General features: G+C 30.5%; 1 protein-coding gene across 1 annotated transcript in view; it reads left to right on the top strand.

Moving 5' to 3' along the window:
- LOC111627073 (DNA polymerase alpha catalytic subunit-like) overlaps positions 1–26,232 on the top strand; it is a 109,452-nt gene that overhangs the window by 24,075 nt on the left and 59,145 nt on the right. The window contains exons 10-18 of the mRNA XM_023370628.1: positions 768–880; positions 2,531–2,650; positions 5,685–5,759; positions 10,259–10,397; positions 11,535–11,572; positions 11,991–12,110; positions 16,026–16,110; positions 24,011–24,165; positions 25,857–26,205. Coding sequence (XP_023226396.1) covers positions 768–880; positions 2,531–2,650; positions 5,685–5,759; positions 10,259–10,397; positions 11,535–11,572; positions 11,991–12,110; positions 16,026–16,110; positions 24,011–24,165; positions 25,857–26,205 — 1,194 coding nt within the window. The remainder of the gene's footprint in view (positions 1–767; positions 881–2,530; positions 2,651–5,684; positions 5,760–10,258; positions 10,398–11,534; positions 11,573–11,990; positions 12,111–16,025; positions 16,111–24,010; positions 24,166–25,856; positions 26,206–26,232) is intronic.

Raw genomic sequence — 26,232 nt, 5'->3', positions numbered from 1 at the left:
AGTTTTGTGGTTTTTTTTAACTTTGTTTTAATCGTCATATCGATAACTCGACACATATCCACTTCCCCTTGGGGTGTCGACTTATGTGGACTTGACTGTATTTTCATATTAAAATTGTATAGGTTAAAAGAAATCTTATAAAAATAGATATTTTTTGTAAGATTTACTTATTTTCTGTACTCCCAAGTACAAAAAATAAGTTCTTTTTAAATTTGTTCTAATTATTATAAAAACAGTGCGATATTTAATTATCTCTCTTCATTCTCACTTTCTTTTTATTACATTAAATTAAAAAAATAATTTATAATTACCATATTTTTTAATAAATTAGTGAAATATTTATAAATATGCTAAATTTTATAAAAAAAATAATTTTAAAATAACAATTTATGAAACTATAATTATGAAAAGCATTATTTAGTGGATAATGTAAATAATTTATTGTGTTTTAACAATAAATTTGGTAAGTAAAAATTGATAAATAGTTTTATTATTATTTTTATTGAATTTTGTTCATTCAAGAATTTATTGAACACTTTTATTTCAATCTTATATATGTCTGAAATGTAACTTGTTTCAATTACTAAATGAAAATAGTTTATTCAATTATGTTTAGCCAAAGAGAAATCTGCTTATATAAATGCCTTAAAAAATGTAATTTATAAACAAATTTCATAATTAAGATAATTTCAAAATAAATTTGTATTTAAAGTTTAATATTGGTTAGTTTCAAAAAAGTCAAATAAATATGAAAACATTTTTTATAGGTAAAGTATATCTTTTTGGAAAAATTTGGTATGAGAAAGCAGATTCATTTGTTAGTTGTTGTGTCACAGTGGAAAACATTCAAAGGAAAATATTTATACTACCACGTTTTAATGTAAGTACTATAAAAGTTTGTTCTGAAATGAAAAAATAAAAAGATTATATTTTAAGATATTCACTTAATATGTTTATTTCTGGAAAACACCACAATATTCTAATTTACAATTTATTAATAAAATTAATTTTTTGAGACAAAATTACCCCCCAAAAAAGAAAGCAAACTTGATTGATAAATAACTTGTAAGTTATTTATACATATCAAACCTTCTTTTACATAACATCAGTCTCTGTCACAGTCCAAAATATTCAACTCTAACAATACAAATTTTGCTGATTTTTGTGCATTATTTATTAAAGCACTTCTGAAATTAATTTTTTTCTGACTTTTGATATAATTAGCCAGAGTAGTTTTAATGTCTGCTGAACAGAATTGATGAAATTTATTATTTCTTTTGACTTTGAAAATACACAAAAATTTACAGGGAGTCAGGTTGAAAAAAGTAGAGATTGAGGAAGAAAAGGATTAAAATATTCTACTAGACATTCATTTACAAAGAACAAACTTTATATGTAGAAAAATTTATCATTATAGAAAATTCAGTTCTTTGTTTGCTATAGTAATGCTGTTTTCACATGACTAATTTTATTTGCAAAGAATTGGCTTTTGGATATTCATTTTTCAAAATTAATGTAATCTTACAAAAAAATATATCAATTAAATATATATTTAAAGTATTTTTTGGTAAACTTAAACCACATTTTCTTTACAAAAAGGAATGAATTTGAAAAAAAGAACTTTTTTATCTGAACAAGATGAAGTAATTTCATTAAAATTGCTTGCTAATGTATCATTGATTTATATATTTTTTCTATATTATTTGAAAACACACCAAAAAAGACAGTTATTTCTATTTACATTAATGAAATTAAAATTTGCTGTATAAAGGCTATCTTTTTACATCTTACCAGTTCTTGAAGAAAGAAAGTTGAAGAAAGTTGTGAGTACTAATGTAGCTCTCCTTAATTTGGTTTCTGAAGTGAATTCATAATGCACTAATAATGAGATACCAAAAATAATTAAAAATACTACATTCTTTTTTGTTCATCTGAGATGCAGATCATTGGCATTTGATTTGCATGCTTCTTAAACTACTTCCACCACTTCTACATATGATTCTATTGTATGCTGCATGGATAATGCTGAACATTGGGTAACTGTTTTTATATCCAGGTACCCATTTAATAGATTGTGCATACAACATGTAAGATTATATAAATGAGCAAAATGTTTTTAAAAATTGATTAAATTGTAGAATATGTTTACTAATCTGTTTAACTGTTTTTATTTTAATTTAACATTTTTTCAAATAAATTATCATTTTCACTTTTTAAAAACAAATTTTTAAAAAGTGAAAAGTGAAACCAACTAACATTTTCACTTTTTAAAAATTTGTTTTTAAAAAGTGAAAATGTTAGTTGGTTAAAAGTAATCATTATTGGAAATGGGGTTATTTCCTGGGGTTGTGAACAGTTTAACAAATTCTGATGAAATTTTTGTTGGCTTTATCATGTGAAAATTAATGATATGACAATAGCATTTTGCCAGAGCAACAGCAAAATTTGCTTTATCGGTGTTCATTTTAAGACAAGTTGACTGTATATATTTTAAAATTTAATATCAGAATAGCATTGTTTTAAATTTCAGTGTATTGATGATACGTCTGAAACTTATGAACAAGAGGAATCAAAATTATTAAAAGAAGTTTATGTGGAATTCAAGGATATTATTGCAGAAAAATATAAAATTGATGAATTTAAAACTAAGGTATGTTGTTTAAGATTTTATTTAGTAAGTTACATATTAAATTTTTTTAATACCTTGTTTTAATATATAATAATATAATATTTTTTATTTCTCCTTGTTTTATATGTTCCTATATGAAAGAGAGAACAAATTTTCTTTAGAATATCCTAATTAAAATTCCAATATTATTTGATAAACTTTTATCATTTATTCTATCCTCTGATCATTTTAAATGAACTCAAATATTTTTGGTTTTTCTTATGAATATTTGTGTTCACTTCATATTTAAAAAATTGTTTTAATTTTGATTGACATATGTTGTTTAAATACATTGCTTTTCTCAAGATACTGCAAATAAGGTTTAAAAAAGTTTTATAAAATCAATTAGAAATTTATAAATAGATTATATTTTATCTTTTTAATATTATCAGGCATGTTTAGCTTTGTGTTTGATTTTATATTTCTGTTGTTTATAATTCCATGTTTATTTTATTTTATTTGTTTTAAACTGATACTTGTGTGTATTTTACTATTTTTAAAATTTAAATTGTCTTGATGGATTTTGTAAAGTATAAAAATTTGCTATAATTTAAATGATATTCATCTGAATAAAATTCATTATACTTCATTTAGCTTCATAAATTAAACTTCTTTACTCTACTACAAAATTTAATATAACATGTTTTATCAATTCTAATGCGCTAGCAAATCTGATACACACTTGATTTTGGAGACAATAAAATCAAAAAAAGTTAACTTGTAAACGTAATGTGCACATGAAGTTAATAGCTGTGTGAAGTTAAATATATTAACTTCATACAGCTATGTGAAGTTAATATATTTAAACAACAATGAATGCATTTTTGAAAAATGTTTATTGTCATGTTTACAGTGCTTCATGATGTTTACATTTCTGAATATATTCATTTATGACTCCATTATCAAGTACAGAGGATCTGCCAACTAATGCAAAATCACAATCAAAATTACCTAGAAAGTTTTAAGAACTTTCATGTTAATATGCAACAGCATGAAATTTTTCATATACATAGTATCATACTAAAATATCCATCTACATGTTCTTCAACATAGCTAATAACTCTGTACTTAAACTTAGCTTCATAGGAAATTCACAGTTGGAAATTGTTCACTTTTCTTACTGTAGTTCAAAAAGACCATCAAATTGTAATGTGTGCCATGTCTATACCAATGATGTAATATTTGCAAATTGCTGGGCAGAGTGAGAAGTAAATGAAATGAATGAAACTGCATTAAGTCAACTTTTTGTACACTTGTTTCTAATGTGAACTCCAATTTTGGAATCAAGAAAAGTCCAAAAAAAGTGGGCATTAAATTAGAATTGAGAAAACATAGTGTGTTTATGTACCATAAACATTATAAAACATTATAAATACCATAATTTTGTGTGGATAACATGTGGGTCATTTGTATTTAAAAGTAGTCTGAGTTTTCTGTTGATTTTAACGTAGAATTATAAATTCATTAAACAGCTTCTTTTTTTAATTAGAAAATTCTTGGGAACTTTGTAATCTTGCATCTGCAGGTGTATAAGAATGCTACAGTAATTCAATGATCCAAAACTACAGTTTAATTATGTTTATTTTGGTTGATTACATACGTAACTAGAGGCATTTTGGACTGACTTACATTTTACAGCCCTTCATCAGTAACTAAAATTAAGAGCAAGATATAAGTACAAAATTAATTAAACATAAAAATGATAATAAAACTGAACGTAATAATAATATCTTACTTTGTATTGAATCAACCATCTTAAAAACGTAAGCACGCGAACATTATATGGAACATATTTCACCAATACATACAGCAGTTGATACGGACTGGTATAGTACATTAGATTATGGATGTTTTCTGCAATCATAATAGGCCATTAGTCTTTAAAAGTAAACTTCATGTTGTGTTAAAGTGTAACCACCTTGTGGTCTATAGATTTACTGCTCCCTGACCTATCCACAATCAAGAGATGATGTCATACCACCTCTTGATGACTTGTATCTCTTCACATGTCTTTAGCAGATTGCCTTCATGTAAACTATTCTTGATTGCTGTGTTCTTTAAATTACCTTTTGTATATGTCCTTTTCATAAAGTAAAATTTTAATCTGGTTTTTATCAATTGTGCAACCTGTCTGTTCTTTGTGATGATACCATGGTGATTGTTTATGTTTAAGACTTATAGCAACATCATGTTCTTTTAATGTTTTACCTAAGGTTCTACCTATCTCTTCTATATAATAATATGGGATTGGCATGTACATTGTAAAGAATAAATGATACCTGCATAATCTTTTTTACTGTTTTAGTTTTTGTACAAATCTTATTGTGGAATATATTTACTTTATTGCATAATGTGAGGGCTGTACATAGATTAAATTTTCACATTTTATTTAAGCATTTTTCAAAAATATTTTTTTTGTAAGGTAATTTTATGTAAACTGCTTCCAGTTTAATATTTTTTATATCGTACCTGTGAATGAGGAAGTGGTTGTACAATTTCTTCAATATTAGGTTTGGGTAATTATTTAATAAATATTTTTTATTAACTTTTGTTACTCCTTGTATTATATCTTGTTCTTATGTAGTTCTATTAAAAATTTTCTTTAAATCTATAATATACACCCTTTTTAGTTTTCATCGAGCAGTTTGAGCAGAAATCTATTGTTTTTTTAATATTACAAGATTTTTCAAAAATGGTGTATGTGAAACTAGTTGGCTCACTTGGTTGGCTCATTCAAAAATTATATCCAAGAAATTTAATTTATTCCCACATTCTTCTTTGATATCAAACTTAATATTTTTATCTATATTTTCTGCTACTTTCAGAATTGCACTACTATTGATTTCTTGGGAGTTATAAATTATTAAATAGTCATCTACATATCTGAAACATAACACTATACCTGGAGTTTATATCAAGCTTAAACAATACAGAAATATATAGATACATTAATTAAACATATATTTTTGTTATGTTGTATTTATGAGAATTTAATTTTTCAATTAATTTTTTATAGGTTACATCAAAATGTTATGCTTTTGAAAAAAAAGATGTTCCTTATAAAGCAAAATATCTTGAAGTGAGATATTCAGTATGTATCATTCATATGTGGTTTTATAAATTTTTAAATTTAAACAGATATGATTTTTAAATAAGTATTTTTAATAGTAGAATAAAAGATTTGAATTTTTTTTTAATTATAAACTAAATTATGTATTTTTATAATCTGTATTTCCTCAATGAAAAATTGGTTTTATAGGAATTTCAGAGCTCAGTGCAGATTTACTTTTTTGTATAAATTGTTAAAAGATATTTTTTTAATGTATACGAGGGGAGACCAAAAAAAATTGAACTGAGAGCGTGTTGCCATTCATAGACGTAGTAGAGAGTTCTCCCGTTACATGGGGTTAGTAGAGACCTTCACGAAACAGCTGTGCAAATGGCGTCAGTTTGTAGGTTTACGTTTGAGCATAGTGTTGTGTTTCTCTTACTGTTGTTTTGTTCCACCTGTGAAGTTCTGGTCATCCTTCAACATCTCGAAATGATGAAAGCATTGAAAAAATTTGCCAAAAAAATGTTAAGACATCTGCAAGAGGATGTGCAAAGGAAACGCCTGGAACTTTGGCGAGCAGGTGACTGGTTCCTTCGTCACGACAACGCCCCTGCACACATGGTCCTACGAGTGACCCATTATTTGGCCTCCTGGGGATGGCCTGTTGTTCCCCACCCTCCGTATTCACCAGACCTAGCCCCGTACGACTTTTTTCTGTTTCTGAAAATGAAGAAAAATCTAAAAGGAAAGCGTTTTGATGATGTGGAGGGGATAAAAACAGCTTCACTAAGGGCATTGGACGATATCAAGGTTGAAGAATTCCAGAGATGCTTCAAACAGTGGGGAAAAAGACTTAACAAGTGCATCGCATCTAATGGAGAGTACTTTGAAGGTGACTGAAGAAATTTTGTAAAAAAGTTAATAAAGATTTTATACAAAAAATCCAGTTTTTTTTTTTTTTTTGGTTTCCCCCTCGTATTAGATTTTTTAAAATTTTAACTATTGATATTGTTATCAATTATTTAATTTTATCAGAATTAGCATGTCTCAAAACTTGAAAATTAATTGCAATACTAATAATAATTATAACAACATTAATAATAACAACACATTTAAAACAATAAACACTTGTTTCGTCCTAATACCTATTTGGTGTTATAAATTGGGCGTACACAGAATTAGAACAACTTTAAAAGAAAACATGAGCAACATTAATAAAACAACAAGCATCATCCTAAATTGTCCACAGAAAGACTGACTCTACTTTGTAAAGAGGGAGGACAAAGCCTTACAGATATTACCTTAGCATATTCTTCGTAAATGGAATACAAATACAGACACTACAAGAAGTATTTCTATAAAAAAATAAGAAACATTACAATTACATGAAGCTGTAACTCTTGTAGAGAAAAACAGCACACTATTAAACCTATACATTATTCAGGGGTCACTCTGGAAAATTTAAAAATAACACCACTATTTAGTCAGTTTTTAATTTTTTTTCACCATTTCATATTATTTATTGTCACCAGTTTTACTTACTAATTAATGCAAGTGCCAGTAGCTTTATCAGTTTGGCATCTGGAAAGCAAAAGTAATATGTTAAGCTGTCACAAGGAGAGAACCAGACATTTGGTCTCCAATTTGAATGGAACTTTAGTGAGCATGTAGTCTTAAACACAAACAGCTCCTTGTACAAATAATAGGGCCCACTTCTCAAGTGATTCCAAAAAATGGGTATCTGAAAATTTAGTGTTTAGCTTATAAGTATTTGGAAGTTTCATATCCAAGAGTGGTGATAGCCAAGCAAATAAGACACTAGGTCACTGAAGTTATATGATGTAGGTTCAAACTTATGAAATTTTAGTTTAGTTTTTATGTTTTTATGTAGTCATTATTATTTTACCACATTATTATTGGATTGCAATTGTAAGGTGTCCAACAAGGATGTGATGGACTGATGAGGAATTGAGAGGGTCACATTTGGGTGCAATCAGTACCCAGACAGACTCTAGGTTTACAAGAAATCATTTATTTGACACAAAAGGAGCTTACAAGATATCTGCCATCTTGGAAGTTCTAAGTCGACAGCAGCCTCTGAGTCTTCCTCTCCTTTCCAAGATAGTTCCAAAAGGAGGAGTGTTTCTGGTTTGCAAATGACAGTTCCCTTGATGACTTCAGGACAATGCAGTCGACTTCCTATGATGGGAAGATGTCAATCCGAGAATGGTAGATGGAAATGAAGATGGGCATGAGACACATACACAACATTTGGTCTGACACTCAGAACTTTTGAGAGAAGAAGCCGTCATGTCCTCGAATTTTCAGGATTTTTTCTGTCCTCAATTGTCCATTATGATTGGTCACTTTTCCTCGTTCTGGTTGATCACTCATTACTAAGTGTAACAAGGTTGATCACTCATTACTAAGTGTAACCAAGATATCAGCCTTAGCTCACAGAAGAGGTCAAAATCAATGTTTAATTCAACTGGAGATGGTCGATCTTAGGACTTACATTCTTCTATTGCTTATTGGTTTGCATCATATTTTCATACAAAAAAATGATTTCTAGCTTCTAGTTTTATTCTTTAAAAAATTATTTTAACATAAATTTCAGTGAAGGTTTGGACCTATCCAGAACCTCACACAATTTTCAATTTTTGAAAATTGTAGACTTATAAATTCCTACTGTTGTCTGTCAGACTGTCTGTCCTTTAATCTCGAGAATTGATTTAGTCATGTGAAAGCCAAGACCAATCTGGAAAGATTCCAGGAAGCAGGCCCCAATTAATACATGAACTTCCGATGCAAACTGGAAGTCATGTTATTTCAATTCAAAAATTTTCCCCGAAAAGTGTTAGATGGATGACTGACTTGATGCTATTGTTAAAGGAAAAGTATGATGTACAGGGACAAGATATTACTAATTTTAGGTTGAGAGCATATATTTGAACTTAAATAAAAAATATGATTAAAAATTGCAGCCTGGCATTGTGATGATGCCACAATAAATAATTGCTTGTTACTATTATTATTTCTAAAATTTTTTTGTATTTATTTTATATATGGTGGTATTGTGATATTTGAAGTGTAACAAACACAAGTGCACGAGGAAATTGTGTATAATATTAACAATTCAAAAAATATAATGCTGGGACTATGCTATTGTATTTTCATATCAGATTGTTGTTTTTGTCCATGTGCAGTAATGCCCTAAGCTTATTTGCTTGTGAGGAAATAGTATATAAAATATGTGAAAATAAATGTGAAGAAATAAAGGATTTATTTAATGACGTAAAAGAATTAAATCTGCAGAGGCTTGTTTTCGTTAAACACAAAATGATGTCACAATTAATTAAACATAAAATAATTTATTGGTCGCTATACCTACTACTACATTAATCCTTGGAATAAATCTTTATAAAGTTATATCTAATCAATAATTTTTGTTTATTGATTAGATTTTTACATAATTTACATAATTTAAATGATATATTGTTCAAACATTTGTTTTTAATTTATATATATACGAGGTCTGTTCAAAAAGTATCAGACCTTTGGTCGGCAAATATAAATTTATTGATTTTGAGATACAAAACCCTAATCCCCTTGAAAGTAGTCTCCTTGGTAGTGTATACACTTCTCCCAGCATTCCTGCCATTGCTGGAAACACTGCTGGAACGCATCTTTTGGAATGGCCATCAGCCGGTCCGTCGCATTCCACACGATGTCTTCTCTCGACTAAAATTGGGTTTCTTTTAGTGGCATTTTCAGCTTGGGAAATAGCCAAAAGTCACATGGAGCCATGTGGGTAGAGTACAGAGTGTGACGAACCACATGAGTGTTGTGTTTGGCGACGAAAGCCCGAATCAGATGCGCAGAATGGGCGGATGCGTTATCACGATGGAGCTGCCAAGTTTTGATCGACCCCAGATCTGGTCGTTTGCATCGCACTGCATCAGAAAGACGACGAAAGACCTCCTGGTGTAGTACTCCTTTGTGATGGTTTGGCCTCGTGGTGCGTACTCACAATACACCACCCCACGAGTGTCGAAAAAACTGTCAACATGACCTTGATATTGCTGCGGACCTGCCGCGCTTTTTTTGGCCTCGAGGATCGTCCCCGAAAGCCTGCTGAATCTTGCGAATGGTTTACACTCGGGTATCGCCAAGGTTTTTGGCAAAATTTGATGTAATATCGCTGCTCACGTTGTTCAGTCATTTTCCAACTTAGTGGAATCCGACGAGAGCTCGCTACATGACCTCACTCATGGGCCGACTGCCAATGACTGACGCTTCCTGCAGGCGGGAAAAAATTCAGGGCTGTGCATGACTGTCCCCTCCATAACTCCACCGAAAGAGGCCTCCCGCGCATCTTTGGTTTACACGGAAAAAATAAAAGTCTGATACTTTTTGAACAGACCTCGTATATAATTAATTATTATACTAAGTATGCATTAAAAAAATCAAAAGAATTTGTTGATTTAAAAAATATATAAGTAAAAGAATGCTATATGATAAGTAAAATTTAATTTTAGGCAAACTTTCCTGCTCTGCCTGCTGATGTTAGTGGAAATACATTTTCTCATATTTTTGGTACAAATACATCCAGTTTAGAACAGTTATTATTAGATTGTAAATTGAAAGGTCCTTGCTGGTTAGAAATTAAATGTCCTGGTAAGTAATTACTTTATTATTATATATTTAACATTTCACATTATCTTAAAATTAAACATTGTAGTTAGCTATTAATTTATTTTTATTTGTAATTATTGAGATGGGATTATCCAAAACATGGATGATGATGTATGCTTATTTTTCTGTTTTGAATAAAACCTTTATTATAGGATTTCTGTGTTATGTAGCTTCTCATTTTAGCATTAAATATGAATATTTGCTTATTGTATTAAGACAAAAATTTTAACATCTTTAATTAAGTTAATAAAAAATTTTAAAAATATTGAAAACCCATGGAAAAGTGGTTTTAATTATTATTTTTTGAAAATGAAAGAAAATATAAAAACTATGTAACAAGAACATGAAGACTATTTTCTTTCATCAACATTATCATTTACAATGTTTTATTATTAAATATTTAACCTTTTATTTTATTTTACTACATAATTAACATTTTAAATAAAATTAATAATGAATTTAACATGGCCAACAGTAATTTACATTTAATAATATGATAAATATAATTACAACTTTTAACAAAGATAAAACTTTGCTTCAGTCCTTTCCTTCTGTTGTTTGCACCATCAGCAGTTCATAAAATCACAATACTTTGCATTTTATTACTACAGAGGCAGCAGCCTAAAAAGGAAGCTTGTCTCCATGAGTTTTGTGATTTTATAAACTGCTGATGGTGCAAACAACAGAAGGAAAGGACTGAAGCAAAGTTTTATCTTTGTTAAAAGTTGTAATTATATTTATTATATTGTTAAACATAATTAACACTTTGTTTCCTGACTTTTCTGTGTTAATGCATTCACAAGTCATCTCTGTTTGATTAGAACATATCTAGTATCAAATTAATTTGGTCATTTATCAGATTATTTCAAATTATTTATAAACCAACAAAAACAATTACAAACTTATTATAATGGATTAAAATCTGGATGTATGTATTATCTTATTGTTTTGGTCATTAAAATAGGTAATGCTGTAATAATTTAGTGCGATATTCAGAATGTAATGATATAAAGTTAAGATTTTAATAAATAATGAATTCTTTTTATATAGTAATTTAAATGCATATAGATTATTTATTGTGATTAATTTTATTTTTATATATTTCCAATGTGTGATTAGTTGTTTCAACTCCACCTGTAAGTTGGTGTAAATTTGAGGTAAGGTTTTTCAGTTTTAATTGAAAATCATTTATTGTAATGGTAATTTTTAGATCTTTTATTTTAAATAATGAAAATAAAGTTACATTATATTCAAATTTGTCAAGAAGTTACATTATATTATAAATTACTACACAAGATACATTGAATGAACAATGCAATGCTTTTAATGACTTACTGTTGAATGAATTCATAATAATGTGCACATGTGACAGAGCATTTTTTATGGCCTTCGGGAGTGAGATTTTCAAAGAAAAATGGCCCGAGAATAAAATCATCAGTAAGTTCACACCATACAGTCATGTAATCAGAATGCAGTGACTGTTGTTGATTTAGTACAGATTTAGAAATACTATTGTTATTCATCTAAATGTTTAAGTTTTGTATATAATTTAATCATTAAAATAAAAATTTTTAGGTTTTAATATCCAAACCAGAAAATCTTGTTTTGGCTACTGAAAAAGAATTAATCCCACCAGTTACAGTTCTTTCATTATCATTACAAACAGTTATAAATCCAAATAATCAGCAAAATGAGGTAATTTTTCTTAAGTTATTATTTTGTTAAAAATTTATTTCAAATGTGAAATAGCATTTGCATATTAATATTTCACCACTGTTTTTTTCAATAGATGTGAATTATAGTCATTTTTCAATAACAAATATAGTTAAAATAATTTGTATAATTACTATATACATATATGATTAATATAATGCAGTCAACTTATAGCTTATGATTATGATTGGAATGAATTGTGTCTTTAAACTTCATATAAATTGTATGAAATATATTTAAATTCTCTTAATTTGAATGAAATGAGTTAATTAACAGAGTGGGTAGAAAGTAACTAGGCATTGAGAAATCATTATAATTTCTGTATTTCTAATGCAAAAATGATAAAAATTATTTCACCTGTACATTATTAAATGAAAATACAGGTGCATATCTTAAAATTCAATGTAGGCATCAATGTCATCTACTGATGACACATTTTCCTTACATTATGATGTAGATAAATGGCCACTTCTTTGTATGTTTACAACTGAACCTACAGTCATTTTAGCTATAAATGACAGTTCTTAATTTTTTTCTGGACAGATTGTTGCATGATGTCCCGTCACCATACACCACTATCTCTGCAGTGCAACCACTGATTTTCACACCTCGTAGCATCAGCAATCTGCACTTGCTTGTGAACAGACAAGCTGTCAGCTATCTTTTTTGCCACTGTGAGAGACCTGTCTTGGTCATTGCCCACATCACCAAAGTTGGAATTATAAAATTTGGTTGATTGCTGTACATGCGCACACAGATTTTATTATGATTGCATTATTATTACAAAAATTATAGCACTTTCTCAATGCCTAGAGACTTTCCATCCATTGTATAGTTTTAATGGAGTCATATTTATTCCATTTATCAGTTTCAATCAACTTCATAATTCACACATGCTGTTAAGTGATAAAACAATTGTAATTTTAAGTAAAAAGTTAGAATATGATCAATGGTATTTACATTTAATAAATATAAAAATATTCTGTAAATACAAAGAAAAACCAGTTTCTTCTCTGTTGTTTTAACACACCAGTGACAGACCACAAAATTTCATAAACACTGAGATGGCCTTTCTTTAGAGGCTCTGTCTCTGCAATAAAATGCAAAAAATGGAAATTAGTGTCCTCTGGTGTTTTTGCCAAAATTCACAAAATAATACATTTAAGTAAAAAGTTAAAATATGTTTGTGAAATTTTATGGACTGTCACTGGTGTGTTAAAATGACAGAAGAAACAGGAGCAAAGTTTTTATTTATATATACCTACTATTTTTATATTTATTAAATTCTAATTTTATTTTCTTTCATAGAATTAAATTGAAATTTATTGATATTTTCTGAAGTGAACATATTCTAAAAACTATTAATATAGATATAGGTAAAGTTAATTTAAATTATCAAATACAGTGGAACCCCGGTTAACGAACGTCCTGGTTAATGACCAAATCGGTTAACGAACTTTTATTTTGCAAAAATTTTGTCTCGGATAACAAACATAACAGTATTTTGTGTCAAATTTTAGTTGGTGTTAGGCATGCGCGAGTTAAGCATTGCTTTTCCGAGTGTTTGTGCTATACTTCTTTTTTCAGTTTTGTGATTTATATATTTAATCAATAATCCAAGAAAGAAAAAAGTCATAGTGGCAATAGAAAACAACAATGTGCTATCGCATTTGAGAAAAATTTTGATTAAAAGAGTAAGACAATCAACTTTAGATCAATTTCTTTTTTCTTACGGAAAGAGTTCATTTGTTATTTAAGTTATGGTAACGCAACACTCGGGCGATCTGCCTACGGGGAATGCTTTCTGGGAGGTGTTTTTAAGGGAAACTGGCCCCTATTTAGGCGTTACAGATGTGGAGAAAACCCGGAAAACTCCACATGACCAGCTCGTCTGAGCGATGTGTGAACCCACGAACGAACTCCCTGTGTTCAGGGTACTAAGACCGCTTAGCCACTCGTTGGCTTTCTTACCGAAAGAGACTTCGACTCGAAGAATCTTCCGATGAAGTGCTACCCGTTATTTTTTTGGAGGGGATTCACCTTCTAAGCATTAAGGTTCGTATATCTCCACTTTTCTGCCACCAACTACAACAAACGAAGGTATGTACAGTGCTATTTTATTAAATAAAGTTTACATGTTTGTTGCTGTAGTGATAGATACTGTACTACGTTTTCCTACATTTTCATCAAAGAAAATCTACTGTGTATTACAAATAAAATCACAAAAATTTCAAGGACAAGAACGGATTAATTGCATTTGCATTCATTTCTATGGGAAAAATTGCTTCGGTTAATGAAAAATTCGGTTAACGAACGGAGTCGCGGAATGGATTAAGTTCGTTAACCGGGGTTCCACTGTATTTTCAGATCTATTTCTCAATGAAATATTAGTCTTAAACATTTTAATATATTATATTTTACAAATATCAACATATAAAACCTGATAGTTATATATTAAAGCCAAATGATTGCCAGATTGTATCAGGCTATATTACTACTGCTAATAATGAATTGTTATTACTACTATTAATTTAATTATAATTNTTTCGCTTTCTGATTGGTAATCAGGTTCTTAGCTTAAACATTCGTTAGCATCTGTCAATTTTTCAATGTTAAGTTAATCTGTGACCAGAGAAGCGACATACGAGTAGGTGTCGTTCAGCCAGCATGAGTGAAAGATGAGAAACTCCATTCCACTACTTTAGTTATTATGTACTATTATTTGTAAATTTTTGTCCGAATGGCAATTATTAAGTTTCCAAAGACAAAGTCTGTCCAAAAAGGAACCACCTTTTATTTATCTCATGTTCCAGACTACACACTTTCTTGGGGATTGACCTTTCTTTTTAGGCTATTGGTCACCAGAAGTTAAAAAAGTCCTTTTAAAAACACACAAAAAAAAAATATATCCAATTAAATTACAAGAATTTCTAAAAAGGAATCAGTGACATACAGACTTTTTTCTTGCTTCCTTCCATACCTTTTTGGGGTGTTATGGCTTTTATCTACTGGAAATGAGCACAGGAAAATGTAGATTTTAAAAAAGCTGCCCCTGGTGACGATACATTGTAAAACTTTCATTTGTAAATTTTTGTCTGAATGGCAATTATTAAGTTTCTGAAGACAAAGTCTGTCCAAAAATTCAATTTAAATTCAGCAAGAGATGACAGCTAACACCTACCTATAGTACCAAATTACTTAGCATTTAATTATTATTAGTGCAGTAGTAATACAGTCTAGTATAATCTAGCAATTGTTTGATTTTAATATTATATTTTATTCATTTTATCATATTGCAAGTAGTACAACACAGTATGATTATTTATTTTAAATATCTGATAATATTGTACCAAAAATTTCTGGAATTAGAATTGAGTTAATTTAATTAATTAAATGATTCAAGTATTGACTGCAGATAGATGAGGTGGATATTGCTTTCTATTGATAACATTAATGATTAATAAAAATTTCAAATTAAGTTTTATAATAGTTTAATAATATCTGTGAAAAATCTCTGGTCAGAGTGAGATTTGAATTTATAAATTTTGTTGTAATTACAATAAATTTATTTTGATTGATTAATTTTTGGTTTTTATTAATATCATAGGCATTATAATCTTTAAATATCATGAGAAAGGCATATAAAAATCCTAGCAAATTTATTCATTTAAAAAGAATTAATAATTTAATATGAAGTTTGTTTATCTACAGTTATTAAAATATTCAAAATTTAATATATATTTATTATATATGTATTCAGCACAAAAAAATTTTGTGCTGCATATACTACTCTAGATAAATTAACAAAATTAGAAGATAGTATTTCTAATTTAAATATTATTTTTGAGAAAGTTTTATTATTTTTTTTTCATAAATTAATATTTTAAAATGATTTAGATTATTGCTGCATCTTGTCTTATTCATTCCAAATTTCCACTGGATAAATCTGCACCAAATCAACCTTTTCAGTCTCATTTCTGTGGTAAGTTGCAAAATATTCAAAAATTAAAATATTTATTTTTAAAATTAAAAGTGAGCGAACAGTTTTACAATGGTAATTTTGTTTTGATTTTTAAATTTTTTTTTTGAAATTCAAATTATTTCAATGAGATTAAGAAATTTTTTATTAAAATTAAATTATTATAAATTAATTTCTATAAATATAATAATCTTTTTTTTATATTAAGTTTAAATGGCAAAGAGTGTTAACACTAAAACATTCTAATATTCAATATCTTTTCATTTTTTTAATGAAAATAGTTCCATAAAGTTATTTTATCATTACAGGTAAGGTTTCTATTAGCATTTAATGTAATTTTGTCAATTTTAATTTGTTTTTGTTATACATAAAAATTCACATAAAACACAGTGTAAAATATGTGATACAGATATCTCAATGTTTTTCAGCTAAACAGAATTTTGAACAATTAAGCTTTACTATAATTCATAAAATTTTATACTAAGTGTGCTAAGTTTGAAGTTAAAGTTAGACTTTGGAAATAGTTTAAAAATTGTTAACAGAACGATTTTGTGAATGAAAAACATGAAGCAAACAAAATTAAAAATATTCTGTGAAAATTCAAATAATTTAAACTTCATAAATTACAGGAAATACAAACAAATTTATAATAATTTAATCAAAGCAAAAAAGAAAAAATATCTATCACAACTTGAAACAAGACTACTAAAAAATAGTAAAGACAGCAAAACTTTTTGGTCAATAATACATAAATTTTGAGGAATAGAAAAAATTTTATCAGCGTTTTCCTGTTACTCGAGGCATCTATAATTTAATGTTTAATTATAACTCAAATAATGATTATCTCAACGATAAATTTACAAACAAGGAATTAGATGAAATTATAAATAAAACTCGCAAAGACACAACACCAGGAAGTGACCTTATACCAACCAAATTCTTAAAAGCACTACCAACTCAAGCAAGAGTAAAGTTGTTACATCTCTTCAATTCTATGTACAAAACAACCACTTATCGTGACTCCTCGAAATCAGTAATACTCACAATGATATACAGTGGAACCCCGGTTAATGAACGTCCTGGTTAACGACCAAATTGGTTAACAAACTTTTATTTTGCAAAAATTTTGTCTCGGAAAATGAACTTATTGGCTTTTTGTGTCAAATTTGTAAGCTTGCCGACTTTTAGGGGGAATCAGTTAATTGTGTGTTGGTGATGGTCTAGGGTCCATTCGTATGTTGGTGGTGGCGGAGGAGACAAAGATGACAAGTATTTTACAGTGAAAATCGTTTATTAGCACGGGAAGATGCTTACATATTTGAGGTAGTTGGAAATGGCTTATCTACAGTATTTTCTCTCAGCACTGAGGCATGGCTTATCGCTGATCCTACAATAGTGCAAGCTGATCAATCGTAGCCCCAGAGCGGACGAGATGGGTTCACTTGGTCACAGAAGTGATGGTAGGTGACAGAGCTGCAACGACTGGAGCGATCCGCGAGACACAACACAAATTTTAGCGGGCACGACTTCAGACTTAATCCAGATGAAGACGACACATATTAATCGCCATAGAATTTTTAGGAAAACTGCGTTTATACTCGTCAAATCGTTCCCCTTTTCCAAAAATTTAACCTAGATCTGTTTATGACCGCTTCTGTCAGAGTTTCATTTTCCCTGCAGACATTCCACCTGGTCCACCTGATCTGTTATGTCATTCGTTTTCGCATCGCATTTGTTTTGACAACTATAGTACAATTTTTTTTTTTACTTCTCCCTAAACTTTGGTCCGACTTAACAATAGTGTTTTCGCTTTTAACATGTGGATATTAAATTATATTGGGTTGATGCAAAAGTTTGAACTGTTTTTTTGAAAAGAATCAAAGAAAACCCGTTTTACAAATAAAATTACAAAAATACTGACGGCTAGAATGGATTAATTGTATTTGCATTAATTTCTATGGGAAAAATTGCTTCGGTTAACGAACGGACTCGGTGGAACGTTCGTTAACCGGGGTTCCACTGTACAAAAAAAGGTGATAAACTTTCTCCAAATAATTATAGGCCAATTGCATTATTGTCAACTAAGAAAATGTTTTACATCACTACTAGCTACAAAATTTCAGTACTGGACCAAGATAATGGGTCTCAAAGCGAAGTTTCAATATGTCTTTTTCAAAAATAAAGGAACAGAATCTGCTATTTTCCTGTTATCATCCATAATACGACTTCAACTGAGTAAAAAACATAGAAAGATCTATGTAGCTTTTATAGATGTTCAAAAACCCTTCGATTCTGTTTATGTTCTGCTATTAGTGCATAAGTTAAAAGCTAAAGGATCAGGAAACCAATTTGCTACTACAATATTTAAGTTATTTTCAACTTATAACACAACTATTAAAAACAAACTACTCACCACACCTCAATAATAATCACATACACTGAACCAATTTACGGTGTGGTATGATAAACGACGAAAAAATAACTTTAAAGCCTTTATCTATACTACGTGCATAAATTTTAAAGAGGAGTTGCTTTTGTCAATGGCCTGGCAAAAGTTGATTCACAACACGATTTAGCCGCCCGTTATATCCGAGTAGGCAGACTCGGCACGCATGCACGTCGTATAAGTTTGAAAGAACGATTCGAACTGAAGATCGAACTTATTTTAACGACATTCGTTATTTGAATTTACGAGCTAAAACTGTAGGAACCTGATGAAGAGCCCAGAAGGGGTTCGAAAACATTTGTTTTTCGTTATTTTTTCGTCGTTTATTGTACCACACCATAAATTGGTTCAGTGTATGTGATTTTTATTGAGGTGTGGTGAGTAGTTTGTTTTTATAGTTAAGCAATGCCAGCTAAAATCTACCGTAGAACAGTGATAGGCCTAACTAGTGCCAGAGCTCATCTGCAGTTCTTGTTGGAATGTAAAAAAAACAATGTCGTACCCATGTCCTTTTTCCGGATACACCTCCCCCGGGGACCGAACCCCTTTTTGGTAAAGTGAGGATGATGTGTCTAAACAGAGCCATTCATTGCACCAGGAAACAACTCTATTCTAAGTTAACAAAAGTGGTGGAAATTGAAAATTCTTTGTTCCAGTTGGGTCCGGGGATCCTATCGGAAGAGAATGCCAAGATAGTCAACATCCAGGATAGGCTTAGAATCAATCTCAAAAGGCATTACCAGAAGAAGTTCCAGTGGATTTTATGCTTCCAAGTTCCCAGGAGTCGCAAACAACCCTCCTTCCCGTTTATAGTGTGGGATAACTTAACCCTACCGAGTTTTGTGATGGATGTCTTCAAGTTTGGACCAGCCTTTGCACTACCCCCAAAGAAGGCGGACACAAGGAGCCTCATTCCTGATCTGGAAATTCTAGTACGAGGACTATCAGATAGACAAAAGGAATACTATCGTTGGATGGCCACGTTAAGAATTAAGAATTCCAAGGAGTCACCTGAGATAGCGGATCTAAGAGACAAGCTACGACGTACGGTGCGGTGGATGAAACTTAACAACATCACTCTTGTCAGGGCCAACAAAACTAAATCCATGGTTCTCATGAAGCGTGGCACCTATGAAAGAGGCCTACAGGAATACTTAACACTCACGCATTGCGATAGGGCTGACGAGTGTGTTATCGATAAGCTGCATTCCAGAGTGAAGCGCTTCGCTGGTTCCGGTCTCACTAAGCACTTGGCACTGGATAACTTAACAGTTGACTCCCTGAACGTCCCTAAATTGTTTGCTTTCGCAAAAACACATAAACCGGGCCAACAACTCCGACCAGTTGTGGACAAAGCTAGAGCGCCTACACAGAAGTTAGAGAAGGCTGTACATACCCTTCTCTCTCCACAATTGGAGGGTTACCCGTACACCATTGCTAGCCCGGTGGAGCTCATAACACAATTGAAAGAGGTTGCATCCTATTGATCATAACAGTGTTGGACTTTAAGTCCTTATACCCTTCCATTGAACTCCCCCCAGCTTTCTGTGCACTTAGGGACATTTTGTTTAGCATTGTCGGGGATAACACTTTACACAACCAGGTTCTAGAGATGGCACATCTGTTATGTTATAATTCTGTCTTCCAGTTCAATGGAGAGGTCTACACACAAGGCATAGGGGTCCCCATGGGCAGCCCAGTTTCAGGGGACCTATGTGAGATGGTAGTCCGGCAGTTGGAGAACAAAGTCCTCCTACAATTACTCTTTAACATCGCATTATATAGGAGGTATAGTGACAACATTATTATTTTGTGGAAAATTGTGCCTGATATAACAGCCTTAGTAGATTCTTTTAATAATAATTCTAGCGTCAGTACGGGCTGAGGCTAGAATTAGAACAATCTGACCCCACCGAGGTCCATTTCCTAGATATAAATATTAGGTTAGAGAATGGTGGCATCAGCACTACAGTATATCATAAACCAGGATCTATGTCGTCGTACATCCCGGTGGGATCATGCGATCCGATTCCCTACAAGACTGCGGCATTTAAAGCCTTAATCAGAAGAGCCTTCACACATTCTTCTAACATCCAGGTTCGAGATAGGGAGCTAGCGTCTATACAGTGTGTAGCCGCAGAACATGGGTATAACAAAGTTATACGTAGGATGGTACAGCATTATAGCCGGATATATGCTGACAGTGCACGGCTTATGGACCAACACAATGATAACCAACTGGAAGACATAGAACGGATCCCTGTCACATATAACCCATACCTAAGATCTATATATGCTAAGATTGCCAGGAAGCGCCAAATAAGTATTGTGTACAGGAGGTGTCCCACCATTTTTAACATCTTAAATAATGGGAAGGACCCTCCTAACCCCAGCAGAAGACCCAGAGTCTATAGTGTCCCTTTGAGAGACAACAGATTCAATAGGGATTTAGTATATATAGGCTCTACTAAAAGGTCCGTAGGCATCAGAATGCAAGAACATCAGGCAGATATTCGTCACGGGAGAACCAACACGGCCCTCGCAACATACGTAATGGACCCGGAAATAGTTGCCGACTTTACGCGGGCCAATCTCCTCCTCGGCGCGCCTCCCAATGATCATCTCAAATGGTTAGAGGCGATGCACATCTTTAAAGCCTCTATCGATACTACATGCATAAATTTTAAAGAGGAGATGCTTTTGTCAATGGCCTGGCAAGAGTTGATTCACAACACGATTTAGCCGCCCGTTATATCCGAGTACACAGACTCAGCACACATGCGCGTTGTATAAGTTTGAAAGAACGATTCGAACTGAAGATCGAACTTATTTTAACGACATTCGTTATTTGAATTTACGAGCTAAAACTGTAGGAACCTGATGAAGAGCCCAGAAGGGGTTCGAAAACGTTTGTTTTTCGTTATTTTTTCGTCGTTTATCATACCACACGGTAAATTGGTTCAGTGTATGTGACAACTATTAAACAGGGAAAATCTGTTTTTTCATCATTAACATTAACACGAGGAATACTTCAGGATGACCCCCTGTCACCTTACTTATTCAACATCTATTTACTTGAAATTGATCAAATCTTTCAAGATCGTTCAGATGGGATAGAGATTGGTGAAAAAGAAAAATTAATCAGTTAAATTCTTATCTTAAATCAATTCACTTAACTATAAACTCTGCCAAAACTAAAGTTCTTATATTTCGTAACAATAGTAGAATCTCCAAAAAATAAACTGTGCTATATCTAAATAATAATCCACTGCAGACAGTAAATGAAATTAATTATTTGGGTGTTGTATTTGACTGGAACCATACATTTAAATCACATCTTTCATACTTAGACAACAAGGTAAAACTTGCCATAGATAATCTGTTATGTTTATATTATAAATTAAAAATTTCCAACTTAACTATCCATATGAAGCTCTATAATTCAATTATTAATTCAATCATATACTACGCATTTCCAATCTGGGGACTTGAATACTTGTATAAACTAGAATCTTTCCATATTTATTTCCTCCGCAGACTATTTAATTTAGAAAGAACTGTTCCAGGCTACGCAATTCGTCACAAAATCAACCTTATCTGCACATTCCCGTTCTTTATAAAACGAATCATTAAATTCTATTAACGTTTAAAATTTAAAAGTGACAGTAATATCAGCTTTCTACATAATGAAATAATTAAAAGCAGCAAAAAACCAACATCAATACAACTTTGGCAAACTAAATTAATAAAATACTAAATTCTTTTGGTGTATCAGAATTGTTACTCAAAGATAGTATCTGGGATTGGAAATTTGGATATACCACGTTAATAGATTCGGCCATCTCGCAATCTATAAATGCTGATCAAACCAGTTTAAATCATAATACTTATCATCATGGTACTTAAAAATTTTTTAAATCCCATCTGTACAACTTCAATGTGAAAAGACTAATATCACAATTACGACTAAACAAATTCTCACTGTATATTAATAATATGTATATTAATTTATCAAATAATTACTGCCCATTGTGTAAATCAGGAGAATCTTCAATCGACCACCTACTTCAGAAATGTCAAAGACTTTTAAATATACGTGACTCTCTCAATGTCTTGCGAATGTTACATGATAATACTCACCAAGATTATAGAAATATTCTAAATAATTTGAATAAAAAAGATCTCTACAATTTATATAAATACTTTATCAAGGTGACAGAAATGTTAGAAAATTAAATCAGCAGAGTTAACTTATGATACTGTTGTAAAACTTGACTAATGTTGTTTGGATATAATGTTATGATTATCTAACTATTGTTATTAATTATTAATTATGTTAATAATGAACTAATATGAAATCTATTGTATAAAAAACTTCTGAATGTTACAATATTATTTAATGTTATTATCAAGGATGGTTTATAAATTAAATTTGTACAACACCCGCAACAGGGATAATCCCTTTTTGCTAATAAAGATACTTTTGATTATAATATTTTGATTATTAATTCATTTGAAAATATATTATTTTGTATGGTAATGTGAAATAATTTTTTGGGAAATTTCGAATCTTGAAAATATTCTACACTTTTGAATTTTTTATACAGTGGTACCTCAGGATACGAACGCCCCAGCATACGAAATTTTCAGGATACGACATGAAATTCGAACATATTTTTGCTCCACGATACGAACAAAAACTCACCATACGACGTTACATTAATTCGCATTTTTCATTTGTTTTCCTTACTACAGTTATTTTTTTTAATGTATTACTTGGCTTTAATTTGAGTATGTTTTTCGCGTTGGAACGAATTATTTGGTTTAACATGTAATCGTATGGGAAAAGTTGATTCACCTTACGACATTTTCATGATACGATCTCAGTTTCGGAACGGATTAATTTCGTATCCTGAGGTACCACTGTATTTTTAGTCACACGCTTAAATGATTTTATATTTCTTTGTTTAATTTATTTCGAAAATTCATTTTTAGTATCAAAGAAGTATTAAAATTTTTATGTATTATTAAGTATCAGGGTTCATATGTTCTGTATGTATATTTTTAAGTATATCTTAGTGTTAAAATTTATAAGTATATTAGATAGTGATTTGAATATTGTTGTTTTAATTCTGTAGACATTTATAAGAATATTCTTTATTTAACTGAATTTATATGTATCTGAAGATATTTTTATAATGTTTCGAAAACACAAATCATTTAATATTTGATTTTTAAATAGAAACAAGTTATTTTATTTTGAATTTTTTTTTTTAAATTAGAATTAAAGTAATAGAATTTTATAAATGTTTGTATGTAAGAAAACAAAAAGAGATAAAAGATTTAATCATGCTAATTAATAATATTCAAAACTTTAAAACCAAAAACATTTAGAATAATGTATATTTAACTGTAATTTTATTAATATTTAATACAGTTTTTCATATTTTCTTTTAGTATTTTCAAAACCAAGCACTTGTGTGTTTCCTTATGGTTTTCAGAAATTATTGCCTAATTATAAGAACACAAAAGTAGATTTAGCAGATTCTGAAAGAGCATTACTTGGATTGCTTTTAGCTAAAATTTGTAAGATGGATCCTGATGTTATAGTGGTAAGAATGTGGATTTTATTAAATTATAAATTTGTTTTTTGTACTATGCTGTGTCTATATAGTTTTATATTTCATTTTAAAATATTTGTAGATGGTATTTTTGGTTTAATATTGGAAAATATATTAATAATAAACAATTCAAATTCATTAACACAAAAGAAAACAATTGAAAATTGTTGAACATTTAAATTTCAGGCTAAGCATTCTCTTAAATGTGACTTAGTAATGTTAGAATTTTCAGTATGAAATATTAATAAAAATATTTTAATACAATAATAATTTTAAATGTAAAAATATATTATTTTTTGTTATTACTAAATATAATTATGAATTATACTGTTGTCTAATACTGTCATTTTGTTTTTACAATTTATTTTTTTTGTGTTTTTACATTTGACATTGATAAAGAATTTTGATATGATTATATGTATGAGTGCAAAATTAAACAAGAATTGGAGCTTAAAGGGTTTAAATTTTTTAAATTAATTATAATTGAATATTTACTTATTTATTTGCACATTTAATAAGTAAGGCTATACAGCATGAGATTACTGTACTGCTCTCAACAAAAACATTTAATATATCTCATAAAAAAAGCATAAAAATAACAGTAAAGAGGTAGCAACAAACAGAAAATTATAATCAAAAAATCACAAAACAAAAATAGTGAAAAATTGTATTATATTTGTTATTTACAGTTAAAATAACTACAATTATATGAATATTTGTTGTTTGAATTCTCAGTCTTTATATTTTTAAATAAGGTGTTTGAGAACAAAATGAAAAATATTCTGAAAATGATTACTTCATTGTGAAAGTTTCTCAGTAAAGTGTATTATGACTTCTAAAATGTTTTTTTATTTTTAAATTTATTTATAATAACAAAAACAAAGACACTGAGTTCAGCGTTACATGCGTTTTTTATCGCTAGTACTTTCAACGAACTTATTGTCGTCGTCCTCAGGCAAATACAGATATTTACCAAAAAATTTTTAAACAAAAATAATCGAATGCAGAATATAACGCATAAGATAAGCTAAAATTATGTTAAAGCCGTTAAGAACACAAAGTAAATATTTAAACATAATTCGAAAACCGAACGAGCAGATAGCTCCGTGAAGTGCGAGCTGGCGCATGCGCGGAGCCATGCTCACGCTACATGCGTAATAGACAAGGACTGGAGGTTTGTGCTGTGCAGAGAGAATGACTTTTTAACCAGGGCCAACGAATTTCTAATGCAGTCACATTCCTCGGAGATGAGTGAGGACCCTATGCCGATGGTATTAAGGAAGGCAAGAAGAATTATCGTCTTACCGGGTGTTTCCTCAACCCTAACTGGGTTGCTCAATCCCCCCTCCAATGTTGCGTGTCCAAGGTTGTTCTTTCAGCCAAAAACGCATAACACAAACTGGCCGTTACGTCCGCTGGTAAACAAGTGGTCTCATCCCACCTACTATTTAGAAAAAGTGCTTGCCAAATTCCTACGCGCAATAGTTCTGGGATCCCCATATGTTACTCCCTCTTCTGTAGCTGCTAAATCCACCATCTCTTTGAGTATTGGGGCTCTACAGCCAGACACCTATACTTTCTACAAGCTAGATGTAATATCTTTATATCCTTCAGTGCCCACCTTTGAGGCTGTAATGCTGGCTAATTCGCTGCTTCTAAAAGAGGGCTTTAACATCCAACAGGTGCTCGATATACGTGATGCCCTCACCTTCGTCACCGAGCACAATTACTTCTGTTTCAATCGAAAGATCTATTTGCAAAAACAAGGGGTCCCAATGGGTTCCCCTTTATCCGCTATCCTAGCGGAACTTGTTATGAGAGAGATAGAGCGCAGAACGTTCGATTTCCCGCTTGCCATCCATTACCCGAGACTGTATTTGCGTTATGTTGACGACATCCTCATAGCATGGGAGGACACAGAGGAGTCGTTCCTCATCTTCATGCAACAACTCGCAAGTATATATCCTTCCATCAATTTCACTTGGGAAAAAGAAAGGGATGCGGAAGTAGCGTTCTTAGACTTGCATATACGTAAATTCGCGGAAGGACTACAATTCT

This window comes from Centruroides sculpturatus, unplaced genomic scaffold (assembly GCF_000671375.1).
Source record: "Centruroides sculpturatus isolate CEXI.00-Female unplaced genomic scaffold, Cexi_2.0 scaffold473, whole genome shotgun sequence".
Lineage (NCBI taxonomy): Eukaryota > Metazoa > Arthropoda > Arachnida > Scorpiones > Buthidae > Centruroides > Centruroides sculpturatus.
This window is presented reverse-complemented; position numbering and strand designations above follow the sequence as displayed.